Below are 20,951 nucleotides of genomic sequence, written 5' to 3'. Positions count from 1 at the left end.
CGTAATCTGATCTGGTAATGGCCATTCACTTGCTTTGCTGAGTTTCTCACCAAATCCATAAACTTCTGATCCTCTCTTGACATTCCAGGTTGCTCATCGATACTACATTCAGGGAAATCCACTTTGAACTGCTGCTGCCAAAGTTCATCCAAATTTACAACTGACACAACTGACACACGGCTTGGAAATTGACTGCTGTTTGTCCATTGGGAATGATGGCGCAATGGATTGAGGATTGAATCCTTCGGCGCATCGGCGTTATTTATTGCAAGACATCCTGGTGCTGAAGTTATCTCCATGCTATAAATATGTGAAATATCGCTCTCTCGCTCCGACGTTGCTGCTGATCTGCCGTTATGTGGGACGATTTTTGGATGAATTTCCTGTTTGTCTGTGGATGCAATTTAAATGCACAAAGAATACATTGAAGAAAATCCCAAAAGGAAATGAATGGAGGAAACGGAGTCAAATAAATGCTGCTGTTGCAAGTTTTGAAGTCCATGTGTTTCAAAGGTGCAAACTGATAAATCAAAAGGATGTGTTTTAAAGGATCTCAAAAGGAGAAAAATGAAATGAAATCAAAATATAAAGATGAGTGAAATAAATGCTGGTGTTGAAATGGAGTGTGGAAAAAAAGAAACGAAACTCACAGCCAAGGCCTGGGCAAATAAAATTGAAAAACTTCAGCATGAACGCAAAACCTTTGTGAATAAAATTAAAGGGCTCATACCTGAAATGAAAACGCTTATGAAAAGCAAGGGAAACGTCTCACATGTTCAATCTCACCTGGAGAACTTAATTCAACTTTGTGAAAATGCTATCGCATCACATAATGTGTTGATTCCTTTACTTCCTGAGGACGAACTAAATAAACAAAATGAATGGTTTGCCAGCATCATGAAATATGGTAACACATTTGAAGAGGATGTTAAAAGGTGGCTTAGTGAAGCTGAGGAGCCACAGCAAAATAACAGCCTTGGTCAATCAGATCCTGATGCAGTCAGTGAAGAAGTGCTTCATTTACCAACTGAGGATGAACATCAAGCACCAACTCAGGCTGTGTCCATAATCACGACAGAGGACATGCAAGATAACATAAAACCAAGTGACAGTGTATCAAACGTGGAAATCAAGAACTATGTTACTGGAGGAAAGTCTGTTGTCTCTGCTGCTTCTTCTTCACGTCTTAAAGCTGAGGCTGATTTGGCAGCTTTAATGGCAAGACAGAGACTACTGAAGGACAAACAGGAACTGCAGGAGCAGGAGGAACAACTGAGGAGAAAGAAAGAGCAGTTAAAATTGGATGAAGACATTGCAGTGCACATGGCCAAATTAAATGTGCTACGATCTCAGAGCATCTTAAGTGGAACCTCATCCAAGCGCTCCGATGGAATGAACTCTTACCTGGAGAAAGGAAAATCTAAACCAAAAGCTCTCAATGCTAACGCAAAAATATTTTCTCCACAAGCACCACTGAAACAAAAGGAAACCAAACATGATTACATGGATCCAGGGGCAAAGCCTAAGGAGAAAGCTGTACCCCAGTTCATCTATTCCGAGCCCGTGTCACTTAATGAACCCAAACAACGTTCAGTGAACCACCACGCTCATGGAAACACCCAAACTCGAAACGAAGATTTATGGAGTGCAGCATTTGAATCAAAAAATGAGGATCAAAACAATATGCTAGGAATTATGAGGAAGCAAAATGAAATAACTACGCTTTTGATACAACAGCAATGCCTCTCATCATTGCCAAAGAGAGAGATCCCAATTTTTGATGGTGATCCATTAAAATATCAAGCGTTTACTAAAGCTTTTGAGAATGGTGTGGAACGAAACACTCAGAGTTACAGTGATAGACTCTATTTCCTGGAGCAATACACTAGAGGTCATCCTAAGGAACTGATTAGAAGCTGCCAGCATTTTAACCCAGGGAGGGGCTACGTCAAGGCCAAAGCTCTATTGAGGGAGCATTTTGGGAATGAGCAGAAAGTAGCCGCAGCATATATGGAAAGGGCTCTTTCATGGCCTTCCATCAAAATGGAGGATGCAAAGGCTCTCCAGGATTACAGTCTTTTCCTCAGAGGCTGTTCTAATGCCATGGCAGGGGTGGGATATTTGCATGAGTTAGATCTGCCCGCCAATATGCTCTCCATTATAAGGAAGTTGCCTTACAAATTCAGAGACAAGTGGAGAACCGTAGCCTGTGAGCTGCAGGAGAGGCGCAATCAGAGACAAACGTTCAATGACATCGCCAATTTTATTGAGAGACAAGTGAAGATCAATAAATAAAGCGACAATAAATAAAGGTGTAAGCAAATTCAAGCAACAGTCTCGTTCTGGAATGAAAGGAACCAGCTTCGCCACCACGGTAGCTCCTGTAGAAAACAACATTCTAGAACCAAAGAGAAGGAACAATTTCAAGCTGCAAGGAGGATGTGTCTTTGTTGTGGAGGAGGACACATATTGGATTAGTGTCCCCAGTTGGAGAAAAGACCCCACAAGGAGAAGATAGGCTTCTTACGAGAAAAAGGTGTCTGTTTTGGCTGCTTGTGTATAGGACACATTAGCAAGGATTGCAGAAAACGGATTTCTTGTGCAAAGTGTGGTCTTTTACATCCAAATGTTCTTCATATTCCAAAGGCAAAGTCAAAGGACTCTGATCAAGCTGAAGGGAAATCAGAGAAAGCTGCGGACAGCACCCTGGTGTCAAGTGGTCTCACTGGGGCTGGTGATCATGAGTGTAAACTTCCCATAGTCCCCGTACAAGTTAAGTCGAAGAAGGGCAGCAAGATTATTATAACCTATGCTTTCTTGGATCAGGGAAGCACAGCAGTATTCTGCACAGAGGCACTACTGCACAAGCTGGGCCTCACAGGAAAGAAGGCACGTATTCTCTTGCGGACCATGGGCCAAGAAAGGGTAGTGAGCAGCCATATTGTGTCAGGACTGGAGGTGGCTGGTTTAAACTGCGATAATTTCTGTGATCTGCCCAAAACTTTCACACAGGAGTATATGCCCGTCCACAGTGGGACATTCCAAGACAGAGGGATCTTCAGAAATGGCCACATTTGAAACATGTCCAGTTGCCTGAAGTGGAGGCAGGGATTGAGCTGCTGATTGGGACAAATGTTCCCAAGGCTTTGGAACCATTGCAAGTCATTCATAGCGTCAATGGTGGGCCCTATGCAATTAGGACAATGCTGGGCTGGACTGTGAATGGACCTCTAAATGGAGAAAGTGAGGAAGCGATGGATTGTGAGCAGCCAGAGTTATCTGTGAACAGAGTGTCAGTTGTAAATTTGGATGAACTTTGGCAGCAGCAGTTCAAAGTGGATTTCCCTGAATGTAGTATCGATGAGCAACCTGGAATGTCAAGAGAGGATCAGAAGTTTATGGATTTGGTGAGAAACTCAGCAAAGCAAGTGAATGGCCATTACCAGATCAGATTACGATGAAACAAGGAATGAGGAACTCAACATGCCAAATAATAATTGTTGAGCAACGTGCAAAATACCTGAAGAGGAGGCTTCTGAAGGACTCGTCATTCCACGCAGAATATACAGCCTTCATGAATGATCTGGTTGCCAAAGGTTATGCCGAAAAGGTGCCTGAAGAGGAGTTGGACTGCTGTGATGGCAAGGTTTGGTATATCCCCCATCATGGTGTCTATCATCCGAAGAAGAGGAAAATCAGAGTCGTTTTCGACTGTGGAGCGAGTTTCCAAGGAACATCTCTTAATGCTGAGCTCCTGCAAGGACCGGACCTGACCAGTTCATTGATTGGAGTGGTGACCAGGTTCCGGAAAGAACCAGTGGTGATCATGGCAGATATTGAGTCCATGTTTCACCAGGTAAGGGTACCAGCTGAAGACGCAGATTTGTTGAGGTTTCTCTGGTGGCCTGATGGGGATTTAAATTAAAGAACCCAGTGACTTCAGGATGATGGTGCATCTCTTCGGGGCAACTTAGTCTCCCAGCTGCGCCAATTTTGCTCTCAGGAAATGTGCAGAAGATAATAAGGAACAGTTCAGCCAAGAAGTGATTGATAAGGTCCTACATTGCTTCTGCGTTGATGATTGTCTGGTGTCGGTGACTTCAGAGGAGGAAGCTGTATCTCTCCATCATGACCTTGTCTCCATCTGTGCAAAGGGTGGGTTTAAGCTTATGAAATGGATAAGCAACAGACGTGAGTTTATGGTTGCAATACCTGAAAGCCACCGAGCAACAGACATTACAGACTTGGACCTGGATCAGGATCAGCTACCAGTGGAGAGAGTGCTGGGTGTGGAATGGTGTATTCAGTCGGACACCTTTAAGTTTAAGATCATTATCAAGGACAGACCACTCACCAGGAGGGGAATTCTCTCAACTGTCAGCTCCATCTATGATCCTCTTGGAATCCTGAGCCCTGTAGTATTATTGGCTAAGAAAATCTTGAGAGATCTGTGCAGGAGATCACTTGGCTGGGATGACATCATACCTGAACCAGTTGTCAAAGAATGGAAGACGTGGCTACAGGAACTGTGCCGTCTAGAGGGTTTTAACGTCATGAGATGCCTGAAACCACTAAACTTTGGAGAGATAACCACCGCACAGCTGCACCATTTCTGTGATGCAAGTGAAGATGGCTACGGGGTAGTGACTTACCTGCTGTCACGTAACAAAGACTCTCAGGTACACAGTGCTTTTGTCATGGGAAAGGCAAGGGTGGCTCCACTTAAGTCTGTTACCATCCCTCGTATGGAGCTAATCGCTGCCACTATGGCGAGCCGTATTGATGTCCTGTGGAGGAAAGAGCTACATTTGGATCTACAGGATTCCGTGTTTTGGACAGACAGTGCATCTGTACTCAAATATATCAAGAATGAGACTTTCAGGTTCAAAGTTTTTGTTGCCAACAGGGTCTCGGAGATTCTCAAAGTTTCACTGTCTTCTCAATGGAGGTACGTAGACACTGCAAGTAATCCAGCAGATGTGGCCTCGAGAGGCTTGAAAGTGGATGCATTCCTCAAAAATCTAACATGGGTGTCAGGTCCACCTTTTCTCCATCAACCTGAGTGTTCGTGGCCTGTTAATCCTGAGGATGTTCAACAGCTTCCATCAGATGACCCTGAGGTCAAGAAAGCTGTTGCAGGGAATGCTGTACAGGCCAGCAAGGAGGATGATGCTTTGGTTCACATGATCAGTTGTTTCTCATCTTGGACTGGTCTGAAAAGGTCCGTAGCTTGGATGTTGAGATTCAAGAACTGGCTTTTGGCTTGCTGTCAGAAAAGGAAACAGTTGACCACCGAGCGTGCCCAGTCTGATTTGGATGTGATACACAAGGAATGTTCTTTGAAGAAGAATATGGATGTTTTTAAAGAGGAGAATCGTTCAAGTTGTCTGACAGTGGAGGAGCTGGAGAAGGCCGAGATGGAAATCATGGATGGAAAGGAAGAAGTTTCCAGAGGAATTCTCCAGGCTCCAAAAAGGCAAAAGTGTTAAGGGCCATAGCCATATTTATAAACTCTGCCCACTGGTTGAAGATGGTGTTCTGAGAGTTGGCGGTCGACTGAGCAGGTCTTCTATGCCTGCAGAGGCTAAACATCCCATCATATTGGCTAAAGATTTCCATATCTCAGACATTATTCTAAGGCATATTCACCAGGAAGTGGGACATGGTGGCCGTAACCACATGCTAGCCAAACTGCGGGAGAAGTATTGGATCACTGGGGCTAGTACAGCCATAAGGAGAGCTCTGTCTAAGTGTGTCATCTGTCGGAGACTGAATGCTCAGCCAGTGTCCCAGCAGATGGCAGATCTACCTGCTGAAAGAGTGACTCCAGATGAGCCGCCTTTTACTCGTGTTGGAGTTGACTATTTTGGACCGTTTGAAGTGAAGAGTAGAAGGAGTGTTGTAAAGAGGTATGGTGTTATTTTTACCTGTTTGGCCATACGGGCAATTCACATCGAAGTAGCATCTTCATTGGACACAGACTCCTTCATAAATGCACTCAGATGCTTTATAGCAAGACGAGGTCAAGTCCAGGAACTGCGCTCGGACAATGGGACAAACTTCATTGGAGCAGAGCGTGAGTTGAGAACAGCTATTGAACAATGGAATCAGTCACAGATTAACAATGCACTTCTTCAGAAAGGAATAAAATGGACCTTTAACCCCCCCGCTGGCTCACATCATGGAGGATCTTGGGAGAGGTTAATCCGGTCTGTGAGGAAAGTCCTAAATTCTACTCTGAACGTGCAAAATCTGGATGAAGAGGGCCTTCACACGGTTCTTTGTGAAGTGGAGTCCATCGTTAACAGCAGGCCGATTACCAAGGCATCTACAGATCCGAATGATCTGGAGGCCTTGACGCCAAATCACCTGTTGCTGCTGAAGACTTTACCATCTTTACCACCAGGAGACTGCCAGGCAGCTGACCTCTACGCTCGCAGGCGATGGAGGCAGGTGCAATACATGTCAGATTTATTCTGGAAAAGGTGGATTAAAGAATACTTACCACAACTGCAGGAGCGTCAGAGATGGTCCAGAGTGAAGCGCAACATTGTCCCTGGAGATATAGTGCTTATTGTGGACAACACAGCACCTCGAAATTCCTGGGTTATGGGAAAAGTTCTTCAAACCTTTCCAGATAGAAGAGGATTAGTGCGGCAGGTGCGGATCAAAACAAAGGGCAGTTGCTTGGATCGCCCAATTACGAAGATCTGCCTACTACAGGAAGCTGAAGACTTGCCAAAGAATGATGGCTAAAATCTTTTGATTGAGCCTGATTATTGACTTCACAGACTTTGGATTCAAGAAGAAAGAAGACAGAAGACAATATATGTATTATGGACTCTAAATATGAAGCTTTTAATTGTTACATGTCTCCTATTGATATGAATATGGGTAATTATTATGTGTGAACCTAATAATTAGGGGCTGGAATGTAGGAGCCATGAATGAATTTGGATTGATTCTTTGTAGGTGCATGATAGTTTAAACTTGAATAGTGGTGTTTGTTATTGTTTATGATATTATTTAGATTCGTTGTGATCACGTGGACACGGGAAGTAGGTCAAATGGTTATGGGCGGTGACGTTTCATTAATAAAGGCACCTGTTCACCTGTGTGGCCAGAGAGAGACAGAGAGAGGGTGAGCAGGGTTGCCGTATTTTTTGTTGACCGCTAATTCATTTAATCTCTGTGATTACTTTGATTATGAGTTTGTGCACGGTATCATAAGTTGATCTTTAATTTTCTTTAATAAAAGGTTGAACTCATTTTTTGTATCTCGGAGATTTTTTATGTGTGGCGCGTCAGACAAAGGAAAGGCCCGGCTTCAGCCTCTCGACTCTTTTGGATGAAGTCGCTATAGGTGTTATTTAATATTTAGAGGGTTCTAATAATGTTGCATGGCGGACAAATGGTTAGCACCTCACAGCTAGGAGACCCGAGTTCAATTCCACCCTCGGCCATCTCTGTGTGGAGTTTGCATGTTCTCCCCGTGCATGCGTGGGTTTTCTCCGGGTACTCCGGTTTCCTCCCACATTCCAAAAACATGCTAGGTTAATTGGCCACTCCAAATTGTCCATAGGTATGAATGTGAGTGTGAATGGTTGTTTGTCTATATGTGCCCTGTGATTGGTTGGTGACCAGTCCAGGGTGTACCCCGCCTCTCGCCCGAAGGCAGCTGGGATAGGCTCCAGCACCCTGGTGAGGATAAGCGGTAGAAAATGAATGAATGAATGAATGATTTCTTATGAGAAAAATCTATTTGGTTAGCATCCGTTTTGGTTTGAGTAAGACCTTTTGGACTGAAACCATGGCCTCAGAGTCTCATCCCCAAAGCATTTAGATGAATAAAATTATCTGCCCCAATGGCTGAGCAGAACAAAAGTGAGTGAGCATCCTGAATGATGCTGGACTGATGGGACAGAGGATCTTCAGAGAAAGAAAGGAATATAAGAATGGTTTTGAATGGTTTATTGTTTTTTCTTTTTTTTTAATTTTTGTGTGAGGAACCCCCAAAAAGATGGACGGCTGTCCTTCACGATGCCTTCAGAGATCAGATGGAGCTCTGCAGAAACAAAACACCACACATAACTTTAACTAATTGTCTCATAAAAAATAATACATTCATCCCTAATCCACATGCAGTCATTTTTATCCATATAATGTACATGATAAAGTATAAAACAAGACAAGATATAACAGCGGGTTGATTTACCGTCTTCGGTGATGATCGGCATGGTGATGAGAAACTGAAGGATTGTCTCATCTCTGTGGAATGGGCATATGGCCTGACGCCAGAGCAGAAACTGGCTGATCGGCTTTGTAATATCCTCCAGTTTCTGAAAAAAAAGAAAACACATTTGAGTCAAATCTAATCATAGCTACCTACACTTACATACACTATACTCATCCATATTTTATTTATTACATTTGTGTGGTTTATTTGGTTAAAGTACAGATTCATGATGAAAACTGAGGTGTGTGTTTAATTGTGTACCAACCTCAAGGTTGATGTGTCCATTAGGAAGCCTGCTAGCACAGCTTTCATCCAGGAAGAAGATGTCCTTCATGAGAAGACAGAAGAAAGGAATGACAATCTTCTCCTGGGTGCTGTCAGCAGTGTTGGACATCTCAGTGGCGTCATGGAGCGCAGTGCGATAGTTCTTGAAGTTATAGGATGGGTCCATCAGGTTCTGAGACAACCAAGAATAAGGCAATGATAGTGTACTGTGTCCTCCATGATGGTATTTAGTATTTGGTCATGTGATTTTTCCTCACCTCTAAGGTTTTAAACCTGTGAGTGTTGTCTTTATTCCAGGTCTTTTTCAGCTTGGAAATACAGTTCATGTTCATCCCCGCTGAAAGGTAGAATCACAGATTTAGTGACACACACAAAAAGAGTCCATCTGTGCTTTTTTTGTAAGACAACAATACTTCACTATCAGGTCTAGAAAAAGAAAAAAGAAAAACTCAAAAGCTGGAACAAAAGGCAGCAGAGTTCATGGTAAAAAAATACTCACCAATGATGGCCATTAGGGAGTTGAAGTTTCCAATATCCAAACACTGCTGAGCCACATCGATGAAGAACTTGACCACTCCATCTCTGTGTTTCTTCTTGGTCGGCTGCAATGCCAGAACACGAATAAGTCACAGACTCCTAAACAACCCGTATGGAGCGCCATGAAATCTTTACAAGCTGACTAAATGCAAACACCAGGGAACATACCATACAGATCTCAGTAGCCACAAGGGAGCTCAGTCTGTTGAACCACCTCACATAAGCCTCAAGGTTGCTGCCCTGACACTGAAAACATGCACATGAGAGACAAAAAAGACCAACACACAAACACCTGTAAGTCAGTAAGTAGGGAAAATTGGTCATGTAATGTTTTAAGTCCAGACACACACAGACATAATAACTGTCACTGCACATCTACCTGAGGGTTCTTCACTGCAAATGATTGGGTGAACTCCTCCGGCCCGATCAAACTCATCCTGTCCTGGAAGAAAAAGGATCAGCAATAAAAGTGAAATGGTGATGAAGAAAAATATTTCAAAGTTGTATTTGTACACCACAACCACATATTTACTATATGACTAAAGGTGTGGTTAGTGTACAATATCATACTATGGAGTCCCAAGTAAGTGCTTACTATTTCAATGTGTGTGAGCTGCTGGGCGAAGATGATGGGGTCATCGCACATGCTCAGTATGCCGCTTCTTTCCTCCGGTTCCGGTGAGGCAGGTTGCTCGGCTAGCATGGAGTTTAGCACAGCGAATTCCTCTTCATATTGGATGAGTGTTGACTTGCTTTTCAGAAGACGGTCAGTCGCCTGCTGTATGTCTCGTAGTGAGTACTAGTGACAAAAAGAAAGGGAAAAAATATATCATATGAATAGAAAGTGATGACGAGTGAACTGTGTGTCAGTGCCATTAGCTGACCAAAAGACGCATATGCACCATCTAGTGAACAAAATGAGTTTAGCGCCCTCTAGTGGACAGAACAAAAAGTAGCATCAGTGCAGTCCAATGGAATTGAATGGGGATTTACAGCTCTATAATATAGTATATAATATAGTTAGTGTCATCTAGTGTGGTAATTTTTAACCACTGTGCCGTGGTGCACTAGTGAGGAATTATCACTTTTTTAAATTAACATTTATTAATAATTTTCTGCAAATATTATGTAATTGTTTAGTGTCCGTGGTGTAACGACTGCCCGAGCAATGTAATATTCGTCCGTGTGGGAACACGAAGCTGATTGCATCGTTCCTACAATAGACTAGTGATGCACGTGAGAGGTCGTGGCGACATTTTGTAACATTTTGGGTTAGTGATGTGCCGCAAGATCGCCCCCCCCCCAAAAAAAAACGTGGCTCAGGAAAGGTGGAGAAACACTGATCTAGTGTTTGATGTACGGAGGAAATGTGACACTAACCTCGTCCACGCCAGCTACATGATGTGTTATATCTCTGAGAGAACGCATCATCCGCTCATCGCTGAAGTCGTGTGGAAAGGCCTCAGTCCACTCAGTCATCAGCTGCACCAGCTTCTTCGCCTCTTCGTAGAGACGTATCTGAAGAAACATCAAATGTAAGCATAAATACCTTGTCAGTTATTACAACTTGTTGTCAGTTGTAATCTACAGACCTGATCTAGCAGGTCATCTCCAGAGCCCTGCTCCAAACACAAGTGGCAAACTCGTGTCATTAGATCATAGGGCTGCAGGAAGAGACGTGAAGTCAACAGGAAGTTGAAGGCGTACGGCTTCTAATGATGTGAAGGACACAGAAGGGGATGGTGAGGACAAGTGAGGCTGACAAGTGCATTGACAGAAAGATGGAACTCACATCAGGGTAGTAATCCATGTGTTGGATCAGCGCCTCAAGAGATGCTGAAACCAAATTGTTTGCCATTTGCCTGTAATTGAACATGTTCACCTGCAAACAAGACAATAAACAACAAAATATTATTTTCATTCTCGAAGTCAACGTGTAAGTAAACAAGTGCAAGTTAGTCGTTATATTTCATATTATAATGAACACGTTACTACACACAAATCACACGTTACCAGCCTGTAAAAATTAACAAAACTAACCAACAAAGCAGAACATCTAATATCAGCAAATTGTTTTACGATGTATTTCTTTTAAGCCGTGCGTTTTATTTTTTCCAGCGTACCTGTCCAATGATGCAGCTCAACGTTCCGTTAGCCGTTAGATGAAAATTATTTATTAATTCTTCGTTCGATGTACTTTCCATCCGAATGACGTTATTTTATCTTTATTTTTTCACAATAAATACACAAAACTGTGTTACAACTGGAACTTTATGCAATTAGACAATTAGAAAATCGCACTTACCATCGCAATGATGCAGTTCAACGACGTTAGAAAGTATCCTGTCGATGTATTTTTTCACAAAAAATCCAGACAAAACAAATCAATCTTCAAGCAGGTTGCTCGTGATGCTGTCAGATCCCTTGGGTGTTTACCCTCCTGATATTTCAAGCACAGTAAACTTGATCTCTGGAGGCCCGATAAACCTGACCAATCAGGGCCAGGTGAAAAGTCTCACGTGGGATCAAGGGGACCAATCGCAGCAGAGTACGTAATCTGTTCAGTTGCTGCCATCCATCCATCCATCCATCCATCCATCCATTTCTATACCCTGTAAAAAAAATAAAAAATAAAAAATGATGACTATAATTATTTGAATTATTATCTAGTTATCTATCAATCAAATGGTTGTTTGTGTACATGTTTAAACTTTAACATTATCTAATAGCATTATAGAGGAGAAATAACCCATATATTAATGGGAATTTCTTTTACAAATATTTCTACATTAAATAATTCATTAAAACTACAGGCGGCACAATTTTAATGATAAATTATGAATTGATTTAAAATCACGAAGAACTAAAAAAGAAGGTGGTTTTAAGAAGTGTTAAAACAAAATGTAGCAGTTGTCATGCAATGCTATGAATGTCATTGCTAATATTTGATCAATGTAGACATTTACTTGTCCTGATCCCCTTGCCCTGCTGCGATTGGTCCGCTTGGTACAACGTGGTCCCACTTCTGCGCTATGATTGGTCAGGTTTACAGGGCCTCTGGAAGTCAAGTGGCGGGTTGCTTGCTAGCAACGGATAACCTGCTGAAATCACTTTTGTGTGGCTCGTGAGTGACAGAAGTAAAAAAAAATAGACCGTTTTAATTTCTGACGGTTCACCGAACTTAATTCAGCTATATCACTCGAAAGGTCGGGGGGTGATTTGAAAAATTGTTCTGTTAAATAACGTCCCAGTTTTAACTTCCGATACAGTTTTACATATTTGTCGTTAAGTGTACTTAACGTCGCTCAGGTGGAAAGTGCATCGAACGAACGGCTGTGTAACGGCTAATGGAACGTTAGTGTACTGTAAGAAATAAAACCCCTAAAACTTAGAAATTCTTATTATTAGTAGTAATTTTCTTGATTATGAGCTGAGATTTCATATGTGTTGAATTAGCGTGTGTGTTTATTGTGGGTTTTTTTTGCAGGTGATCATTCCAGTTACGAAGAAATCCCTTGAGGAAATGATCCATCACTTGGATTTCTTCCCTGATGTGAGTTCCAAGCAGTCATTGTTTTGTTTTTTTATGCACTTGCAATCTCACTTGTCTTCAGCATCCTGTTCTGTGTCCTTCACATCATCAGAGGTCAGACATCTTTGTACTGTTATCACATTTATTTTTGCATTTTTCAAGACAAATCTTAGTTAATCACACACTCTCACACTGCCCCCTTTTGGCCAAACTTGAGATAGCTTTCGTTTTTGCCCAAACGTGTTCCAGCTACTCAGTCTGCACACAGCCACCACACAGTGCACATCAGTGACGGTTCATCTGCAGTTTTCAGCCTTGGGGTATCTTAGTCCGTAAGTTTTGAAGTTTTATATGTGTTTCTGCAAATATGAGTGTTTAATAAAACGTAAACTAGCATTTTGAGCTACATTTGAATGTGAATGCTATGCTAGATTTGCACATGTGACTGTTAGCTAGGCTAAACGTTTTCATTTTGAGTTTTTATACTTTCACTTTGCATTTTCTTTCATTTTTGATGAAGCCTGTACACATTGCTGATACACTGTTTTATTTGTGTATTACAGTTTTACAACTTGTTACAAGAGATTACTACCTGCAAGCCAAGTAAAGCTTTAAGAACATACATGGCCACGGAGTACTTCTTTGGTTGTTCACTATCTGTCTAGCCTTGGTAGACGTCACACCATCGTGAGGACAGAATAATCTTCAACTTCCTGTTGAGTTCACGCCACTTCTTGCAGCCGTACGAGCTAATGACACCACTTTGTCACCTGTGCTTGGAGCAGCAGCGCTCTGGAGATCATCTGCTATCAGGTAGGTGGATTATAAACACACACACACGCATAATATTGCTGACATGTTGACACTTTTGTGTGCAAACATTTTTAAACACATCTTCACCAATTAAACATTTCACCTTCATGCTAATCTTCGATTGCAAACATTGATTTTTTTGTGCCCAATAGATGGTACTAACATACCTCTTTCTATCCACTAGATGGCACTAACTGCTGTCATTTGGCATACACTACATGACAGCTGCCATGCTGGATTCAATCCACTAGATGGCACATTTATCTCTGTTCGGCCCATTAGACTGCACTGATACTTTTTATTTTGAGAAGGTACTGACATGCCTCTCCACTGTTGGCAAAGTCATTATCACACAATTTCTGTCCACTAGATGGCACTAACACGTCTCATTTGGTCCACTACATGGTGCAGATGCTTCTTTTGGTCAGCTAATGGCACTGAAAAAGTCACTTTCTATTCATATGATATATTTCTTCCCTTCCTTTTTGTCACTAGTACTCATTGCGAGACATACAGGAGATGCCCCACCGTTTTATGAAACGCCAGTCAACACTCATCCAATATGAAATGGAATTCACTGGATTTTCTACGCTGAAAAAGTCCTGGAATATAAAGACAGGAGAAGATTGTCATTCCTTTCTTCTGTCTTCCCATGAAAGACATCTTCTTCCTGGATGAAAGCTGTGCTAGCAGGCTTCCAAATGGACACATTAACCTTGAGGTTGGTCCACAATTAAACACACACACACATTGACTTAGTGACACATTAAGAAATAAATGAGTAATCACAATGCTATGATGTAACAATGCCACCTTGTGGATGTGTATAGCACACAATTGCTTGTGTACAGTTGTCCCTCATTTATAACGTAGAATTGGTTCCAGACCAACAATAAATTAATTTCTATGATAATGTTAATAAATGGATAGACCATAGAAAAACATGTTTATGACTTTCTAAATATGTTATTTAAACATCATTGGAGACCTGTTGACATGAAATAACACCTCAATAGTCACCTAACCAGTTAGCCTTGAATTTATTTGTTCTTAACTTAACTTCATGCAGTGTTAAAGGGGACCTATTATGCTTGTCCCTTTGTATTGTATAGAGTGATGAAAAATTATTATAACATATTGAAAACTTCATTTTGTCAAGGCAGGACGTGGGAAGGAGGACCCAAAGGCAGAATTGGCAGGCACTGCACGAGGTAAGGTTCTACACGCGGGTGAGGGTCGGTACACAGGAAGTCAGTCCAATAAGGCAAAGGTATCCAAGAGCGGCAGGCAGTAGGAGAGGTCAAAAGGCAGGCGAGGGTCGAGAACCAGGCGAGGCGATGACAAGGAATGCTAGAACGAGACATGAGAGTACAACGAACTTGCACCAGACAGGAGGAATCAGAGGCAATATATAGCAGCCGGAAATTGGGTGATGAGGGACACCTGAGCACAATCAGGCAGGAGGCGGGGTCTCCAAGGAGAAGGCGGTCTAGGCAATGGCTGGCATGACAGAACCCCTCCCTCAATGGCCGGCTCCTGACGGCCCAGGAACCTCAGGGTGAGCTACATGAAAGTCTTTGATGAGGGAGGGATCCAAAATGAACCGGGAGGGTACCCATTGGCGTTCCTCAGGTCCATATCCCTCCCAGTCGACGAGATACTGCCAACCTCGACCCCGCCGTCGAGCAGCCAGCAGTTTCCTGACTGTGTAAACTGGACCTCCATCCATGATTCGGGCGGGTGGTGGGTGGCTGGCTGGTGGGACCAGGGTGCTGGTTTTCGCAGGCTTTATCTGGCTCACATGAAAGGATGGGTGGGTTCGCATGGACCTAGGTAGTTTCAGACGGACTGAGACAGGATTAATAACTTCGGAAATTGGAAATGGGCCGACAAACCTAGGAGCAAGCTTCTTAGACTCCACTCTCAGGGGAAGGGTCTTGGAGGACAGCCAAACTCTTTGGCCCACCGTATAGGCAGGAGCAGGAATTCTTTTACGGTCCGCCGCCACCTTGTAAATATCAGACTGCCTTTGAAGGTTCTTGCGGGCCCTCTGCCAAACTCTCTTGATGCGGCCCACCAAGGCCAAGGCGGAGGGAACCACGGAATCCTTGCTGAGAGAGGGGAACAAGGAGGGTTGGTGACCAAATACCACATGATGCGGAGACATACCGGTGGATGCACTAGGCAAAGCATTGTGGGCCAATTCCACCCACAAGAGTTGTTTAGCCCAAGAGGAGGGGTTTTGAGAGGCAAGGCACCTCAACTTTGTCTCAAGCACCTGGTTGATCCTTTCTGCCTGTCCATTCGACTGGGGGTGAAATCCAGATGAGAGACTGACTGTGGATCCCAGCAAGCTGCAAAATTCCTTCCAAAACAAGGAGATAAATTGAGGACCACGATCGGACACTATGTCCTGAGGGAAACCAAAAATGCAAAATATATTGTTCATCAGTGCCTCGGCCGTTTCTTTGGCCGAGGGAACTTTAACAAAAGGAATGAACCATGACATCTTGGAAAATCTGTCCACAACTGTGAGTACCACTGTCTTCTCCTCTGACGGGGCAATCCACAAACAAAGTCCAACGAGATATGGGTCCAGGGCCGGTGGGGAATAGACAAGGGCCTGAGTTCTCCCACGGGTTTCTGTGATGAAGATTTGTTCGCAGCACAAACAGGACAGGCAGAGACATACTCCGAAACATCCTTTGCCATGTTGGGCCACCAGAAGCGTTGCTGGGTTACGAATATGGTCTTTTTAACCCCAGGGTGACAGGCGGTCTTATTGGTGTGAGCCCAATGAATGACCGGACCCCTCATGGCTTCCACAACAAATAATTTATCTGGAGGGCAGTTCGGGGGCCGAGGCACTTCAAGTCCTGCCTCCCTAACCTTGTCTTCTATTACCCACTGCAAAGCTGAGACAAAACACGAGTTAGGTAGGATGGTTGCGACTTCCTCAGGTTCCTTTTCCGAAGGAAAAAAAATGCGGGACAAAGCATCCGGCTTGGTGTTCTTGGAACCCGGACGGTATGACAAGGTAAAATTGAAACGGCTGAAGAACAATGACCACCTAGCCTGTCGAGAATTTAATCTCTTGGCGGATTTGAGATATTCCAAATTTTTGTGGTCAGTCCATACCTGGAACGGCAGCGTAGACCCCTCCAGCCAGTGTCTCCATTCTTCAAGAGCCGTCTTGACTGCCAATAACTCGCGATCCCCAATGTCGTAATTGCACTCTGCCGAAGACAATTTTTTAGACAGAAAGGCACATGGATGCAGTTTACCGTCTTTTGTACCGATCTGGGACAGGACGGCTCCGACTCCAATATCTGATGCATCTACTTCAACCACGAACTGCAGATGGGGATCAGGGATGGCCAGCACCCGGGCTGTGGTAAAGCTCTCCTTAAGCTTCACAAAAGCTTTCTCACACTCAGAAGTCCAGTGAAATGGTTTGTGCGGAGAGGTGAGGGCATGGAGAGGAGAGGCTACCGAGCTAAAATTTCTGATATATTTACGATAAAAATTAGCAAATCCCAGAAATCTTTGAACATCTTTACGAGACTTGGGAGTGGGCCACTCTTCCACCGCCGAGACTTTTCCCGGGTCCATCCTCACCTCCCCCTCGGACAGAATAAACCCTAAGAACGATACAGAAGACTGGTGAAAGTCACATTTTTCTGCCTTCACAAATAGGTGGTTGTCAAGGAGCCTTTGCAGCACCTTCCTGACATGCTGCACATGGGTAGGTTCATCACGAGAAAAAATAAGAATGTCATCAAGATACACAAACACAAAAATATTCAACATGTCCCTCAAAACGTCGTTGACAAGGCCCTGAAACACTGCTGGGGCATTGGTCAGTCCAAAGGGCATCACCAAGTACTCATAATGTCCGGTTGGGGTGTTGAAGGCTGATTTCCATTCGTCCCCCTCTCGTACCCTGACAAGATGATAGGCATTACGCAAATCCAGCTTGGTGAAAATCTTAGCTCCTTCCAGGAGCTCAGTGGCGGTGGCAATGAGGGGCAGGGGATACCGGTTCTTTATGGAGATGTCGTTAAGGCCTCTGTAGTCTATGCATGGCCGAAGGGATTTGTCTTTTTTCTCAACAAAGAAGAAACCCGCCTGTTGGAAGAATTGTACATAAAGTTATTCTATTTTTACTATATTCTTATGACCTATTTTTACTATATTCTTATGACCTATTTTCTTATGACCTACAAGCATTTCATATCACTCACGGGGCAAAAGTAAGATTAATGTTGTGTCGCTTGTACATTTTGGTGTATATCATGATTAGAGAAAACAGAACGTGACAGAACATTCTCTCAGCAGATAGTTTTATCACACTCTCGAGATGACGTAGCTGCACGGGTCAGAAGTAGATGTGACCTCAAAGAGTGTGTGTGTGTGTGTGTGTGTGAGTGTCTCCGGAAGATCACATGCCAAAGAGGAGATACCCACACACTATGGATAACATGTTGTGCAAAAGAACCGGTTTCAACTGGAATAGTTAGACCCCCCTTCCCTTAGCAGGTGAAACCATGTGTAACTAGGGCGTTCCTGATTCAATAAATAGCGAGGAGAATGGAGTCTGTTTCAGAGTTGGTAGTAGGATTGTAACTGTGCAGTCTCCATCATCTCTCCTTGCAAGTAAAAAGAAACTCATCTCTCTGTGTCTTCCTTTGTACAGGCAGTGTTTTTTACAAGCGTCGGGATTTTTAAACCTGACATTTTAATTGGTCCTTCGAGCCGGATTCCAAGACACCTGACGATCCCAGCGGGCAAGCGAGATCCAGGCAAGACTGTGGCCACAGCATTCAGACCCTTTCCGGGACTGGTCCCTCTCTTGCGGGCTGGGATCCGAAGGTTGAAGGAAATCCAGACACGCAGAGACTGTGAGTACAAATTTTGTTTAAAAGAAATGAAAGTGAGAAAAAGTAAAATAGAAGAGAAAGAGTAAAATAGAAGAAGAAGAGACAAACCCTGCAGGTCAGACAGTTAAATTCCGTGGAGGGTAGACTCCCCTAGTTAAACTCTATAGGATGGCGGAGTCCTCTGGGCTGGAAAAATAAAGAATGTGAATGTATGAATGAAAATTTAATTACCACTAGGTAACTGTGTTTTATACCAAACCAACAAGAAGCAAATGGTGAGCCTTTGTGGATGCTTGTAGGCAAGAAAATTCCACCTGAAAAGGTTGAAGAGAATTTTACCACAAAAGGTTGTTGATCACCATCTTGTTGAAAATAACCCCAGTGTTAGAACACGACAGGTGTTAAGAACCACTGGGTCCAAATTTAGTTCAAACTGGGGAAGGGACAAAGTAAAGAAAAACAAAAAGTCCTTGAAGAACTCTCCTGCAAGGACTGGAAAGTAGTTGAAAAAGAGGATAGTCTAGCAGTAGACCCCCTATATTATTGGATAAAATAGCACAAATTCAACGGAAAAAGAAATGTAAGCAAAACGAGAAGAGATTGAAAAAGAAAGTGAGTTGTTTGGTCTTGTGGAAGGTCAGGTTATGAGTGGCTTGGTAAGTCAGGATAAGAATAAAGATAGACAGATGGTACGTGGGAAGTGTGTGAAGGGCAGAGTTGGGATAATATTGTGAAGGTTCAGAGTAAGTTTAGACGGGAGGAGGAAAAGATTATGAGCAGATATTCATCACGACTAGGCTTGTCTTAACAAATACAACCAGAACCAAATGATGAACCAGTAGTATAATTACAAGTACACCTAATAAATAAATAATATATATATATATATATATACGTACACACGCTTACCACAAGAATATTGTGAAAGCCCGACAATTTATTAACAAGCAATGATGGCCAGTATGTCCACGTTTGAACCCCCAAATGGAAGCCAGAAACTATTATATGTAGATGACATCCTACTAGCGTCACCAGATAGGAAGTCATGCTAGGAAGACACAATAGCCTTATTGCATCAATTAGCGAAAGAAGGCCATAAAGTGAGTAAAGACAAACTACAATTTTGTAAGCAATCAGTGAAGTATTTAGGCCATCAGTTGACAGGACAAGGGCGAACCATTCTAACAGACAGAAAACAAGCAATCTTAAATGAAGCTAAACCACATTTAACACTTGAGCGATGCACCACGCTCAACCCAGCTACCCTTCTACCATTCCCTGAGGAAGGCCAACCACGTGATTGTTATGAGCTAACAACACAAACTGCAAAGTGTAGACCAGACTTATTAGATCAGACACTAACAAAAAGGGGTGATTTTGTAGATGCTTCCTCAAAGGAAAAATTATTTGGGAAAAACAATAACAGGCTATGCAGTCATAGCGCTTACAGAAACATGCACATTAATGAAAGGTCAAAAGGAGACAAATTATACTGATAGCCAATATGTATATTCAACAGTACATATCTTTGCACAATATTGGCAAAACAGAGGTATGATAACATCAACGGGAAAACCAGTAACTCATGCAGGATTATTATTAACAACCTTACTAGAAGCAGTGCAATTACCAAAACAAATTGCTGTATGTAAATGCATGGCACATACTAATAATTCGGATCCAATATCTTTAGGAAATATGTTTGCTGATAAAATGGTAAAACAAGCGGCACTAAAAGAACTGAACCATCTTAACACAGAAAAAAAAAAAATTATTACAAGTACACTTTGAGATCCTGGCAGACATGTAACAACAGAGTCCAAAGCAAGAAATTGACCACTGGCTAAGGAATAAAGCAATCCTGGACAAAAATGTTAATATGTCGACAAATAATAAAACAATCTTGGAAAAAAAAATTTTTTTTTTGCATAAGTGGGACGCTATTTTGAGCCATGGTTTTATACATGTCTCAACAGGAGGGATGTGCTGTGGCACAATAGTGTGCTATTAACACCCACTTTACTACGTAGGGATTGAATTCTTATTTTTGTAGAGCGTGTTTAGCATGTACAAAACACAATGCCCAGGGCAGCTTGCGACCTCGGCGTGGCCAATTTCAAAGAACCACAATACTTATTTCAAGAAATACACATGGACTTCATTGATCTCAACAACAGTGAAGGGAAAAAATTCTGTTTAGTGATAATAGACTCATTTTCAAAATGGATAGAACTGTTTCCTACAAAACAGCCAGATGCACTAACAGTAGCTAAAGCTCTATGCAAAGACATAATTCCACGCTATGGTATTCCAGAAAAAAATTACAGTGATAAACTATGACTAAATTATCCATCTCCATCTTAGTATTTACCCTAACTGTACCTATTTGCATCATGATAATAGCATTGTGGTATCTGCTGTAGATTTGTAGCTCCTCAACGACCTTCAGAGGAAGTCCGGCTACAAAGGGGGCTGTAATTCTAGTTTGCAGTCGTCTCAAACCGGTGAAGATTGTCCACAACTCTGTTGTGTTATTAGGAGGGGTTGCAAGCCTGCAGGTAAGATGATCACTCAGACGCATAAAAATAAAAGTAGAAAGGAAAAAAATAAAAAATAAAATAATAAAATAATAAAATAATAAAATAAAAATAAAAATCTTAACATGCAG

The 20,951-nt window shown here is 42.6% G+C and overlaps 1 protein-coding gene across 1 annotated transcript; it reads right to left on the bottom strand.

Annotated features, from left to right (window-relative positions):
* Positions 1-6,225: 6,225 nt before the first annotated feature.
* On the bottom strand, positions 6,226-10,916 carry LOC144901164 (ras-GEF domain-containing family member 1B-B-like). The gene is made up of 13 exons (XM_078794348.1): positions 10,851-10,916; positions 10,651-10,770; positions 10,439-10,576; positions 9,654-9,857; positions 9,438-9,500; positions 9,227-9,304; positions 9,021-9,123; positions 8,779-8,858; positions 8,502-8,693; positions 8,216-8,339; positions 6,506-6,510; positions 6,370-6,428; positions 6,226-6,328 (listed from the first exon to the last, which is right to left on the bottom strand). Exons 1-13 carry the CDS (start codon positions 10,914-10,916, stop codon positions 6,226-6,228), a joined length of 1,335 nt encoding a protein of 444 aa, XP_078650474.1.
* Between the last annotated feature and the right edge of the window lie 10,035 nt (positions 10,917-20,951).

Source organism: Doryrhamphus excisus, linkage group LG10 (genome assembly GCF_037039965.1).
Source record: "Doryrhamphus excisus strain RoL-2023G ecotype Guam linkage group LG10, RoL_Dexc_Guam_v1.1, whole genome shotgun sequence".
In the NCBI taxonomy this organism is placed as follows: Eukaryota; Metazoa; Chordata; class Actinopteri; order Syngnathiformes; family Syngnathidae; genus Doryrhamphus; species Doryrhamphus excisus.
This window is presented reverse-complemented; position numbering and strand designations above follow the sequence as displayed.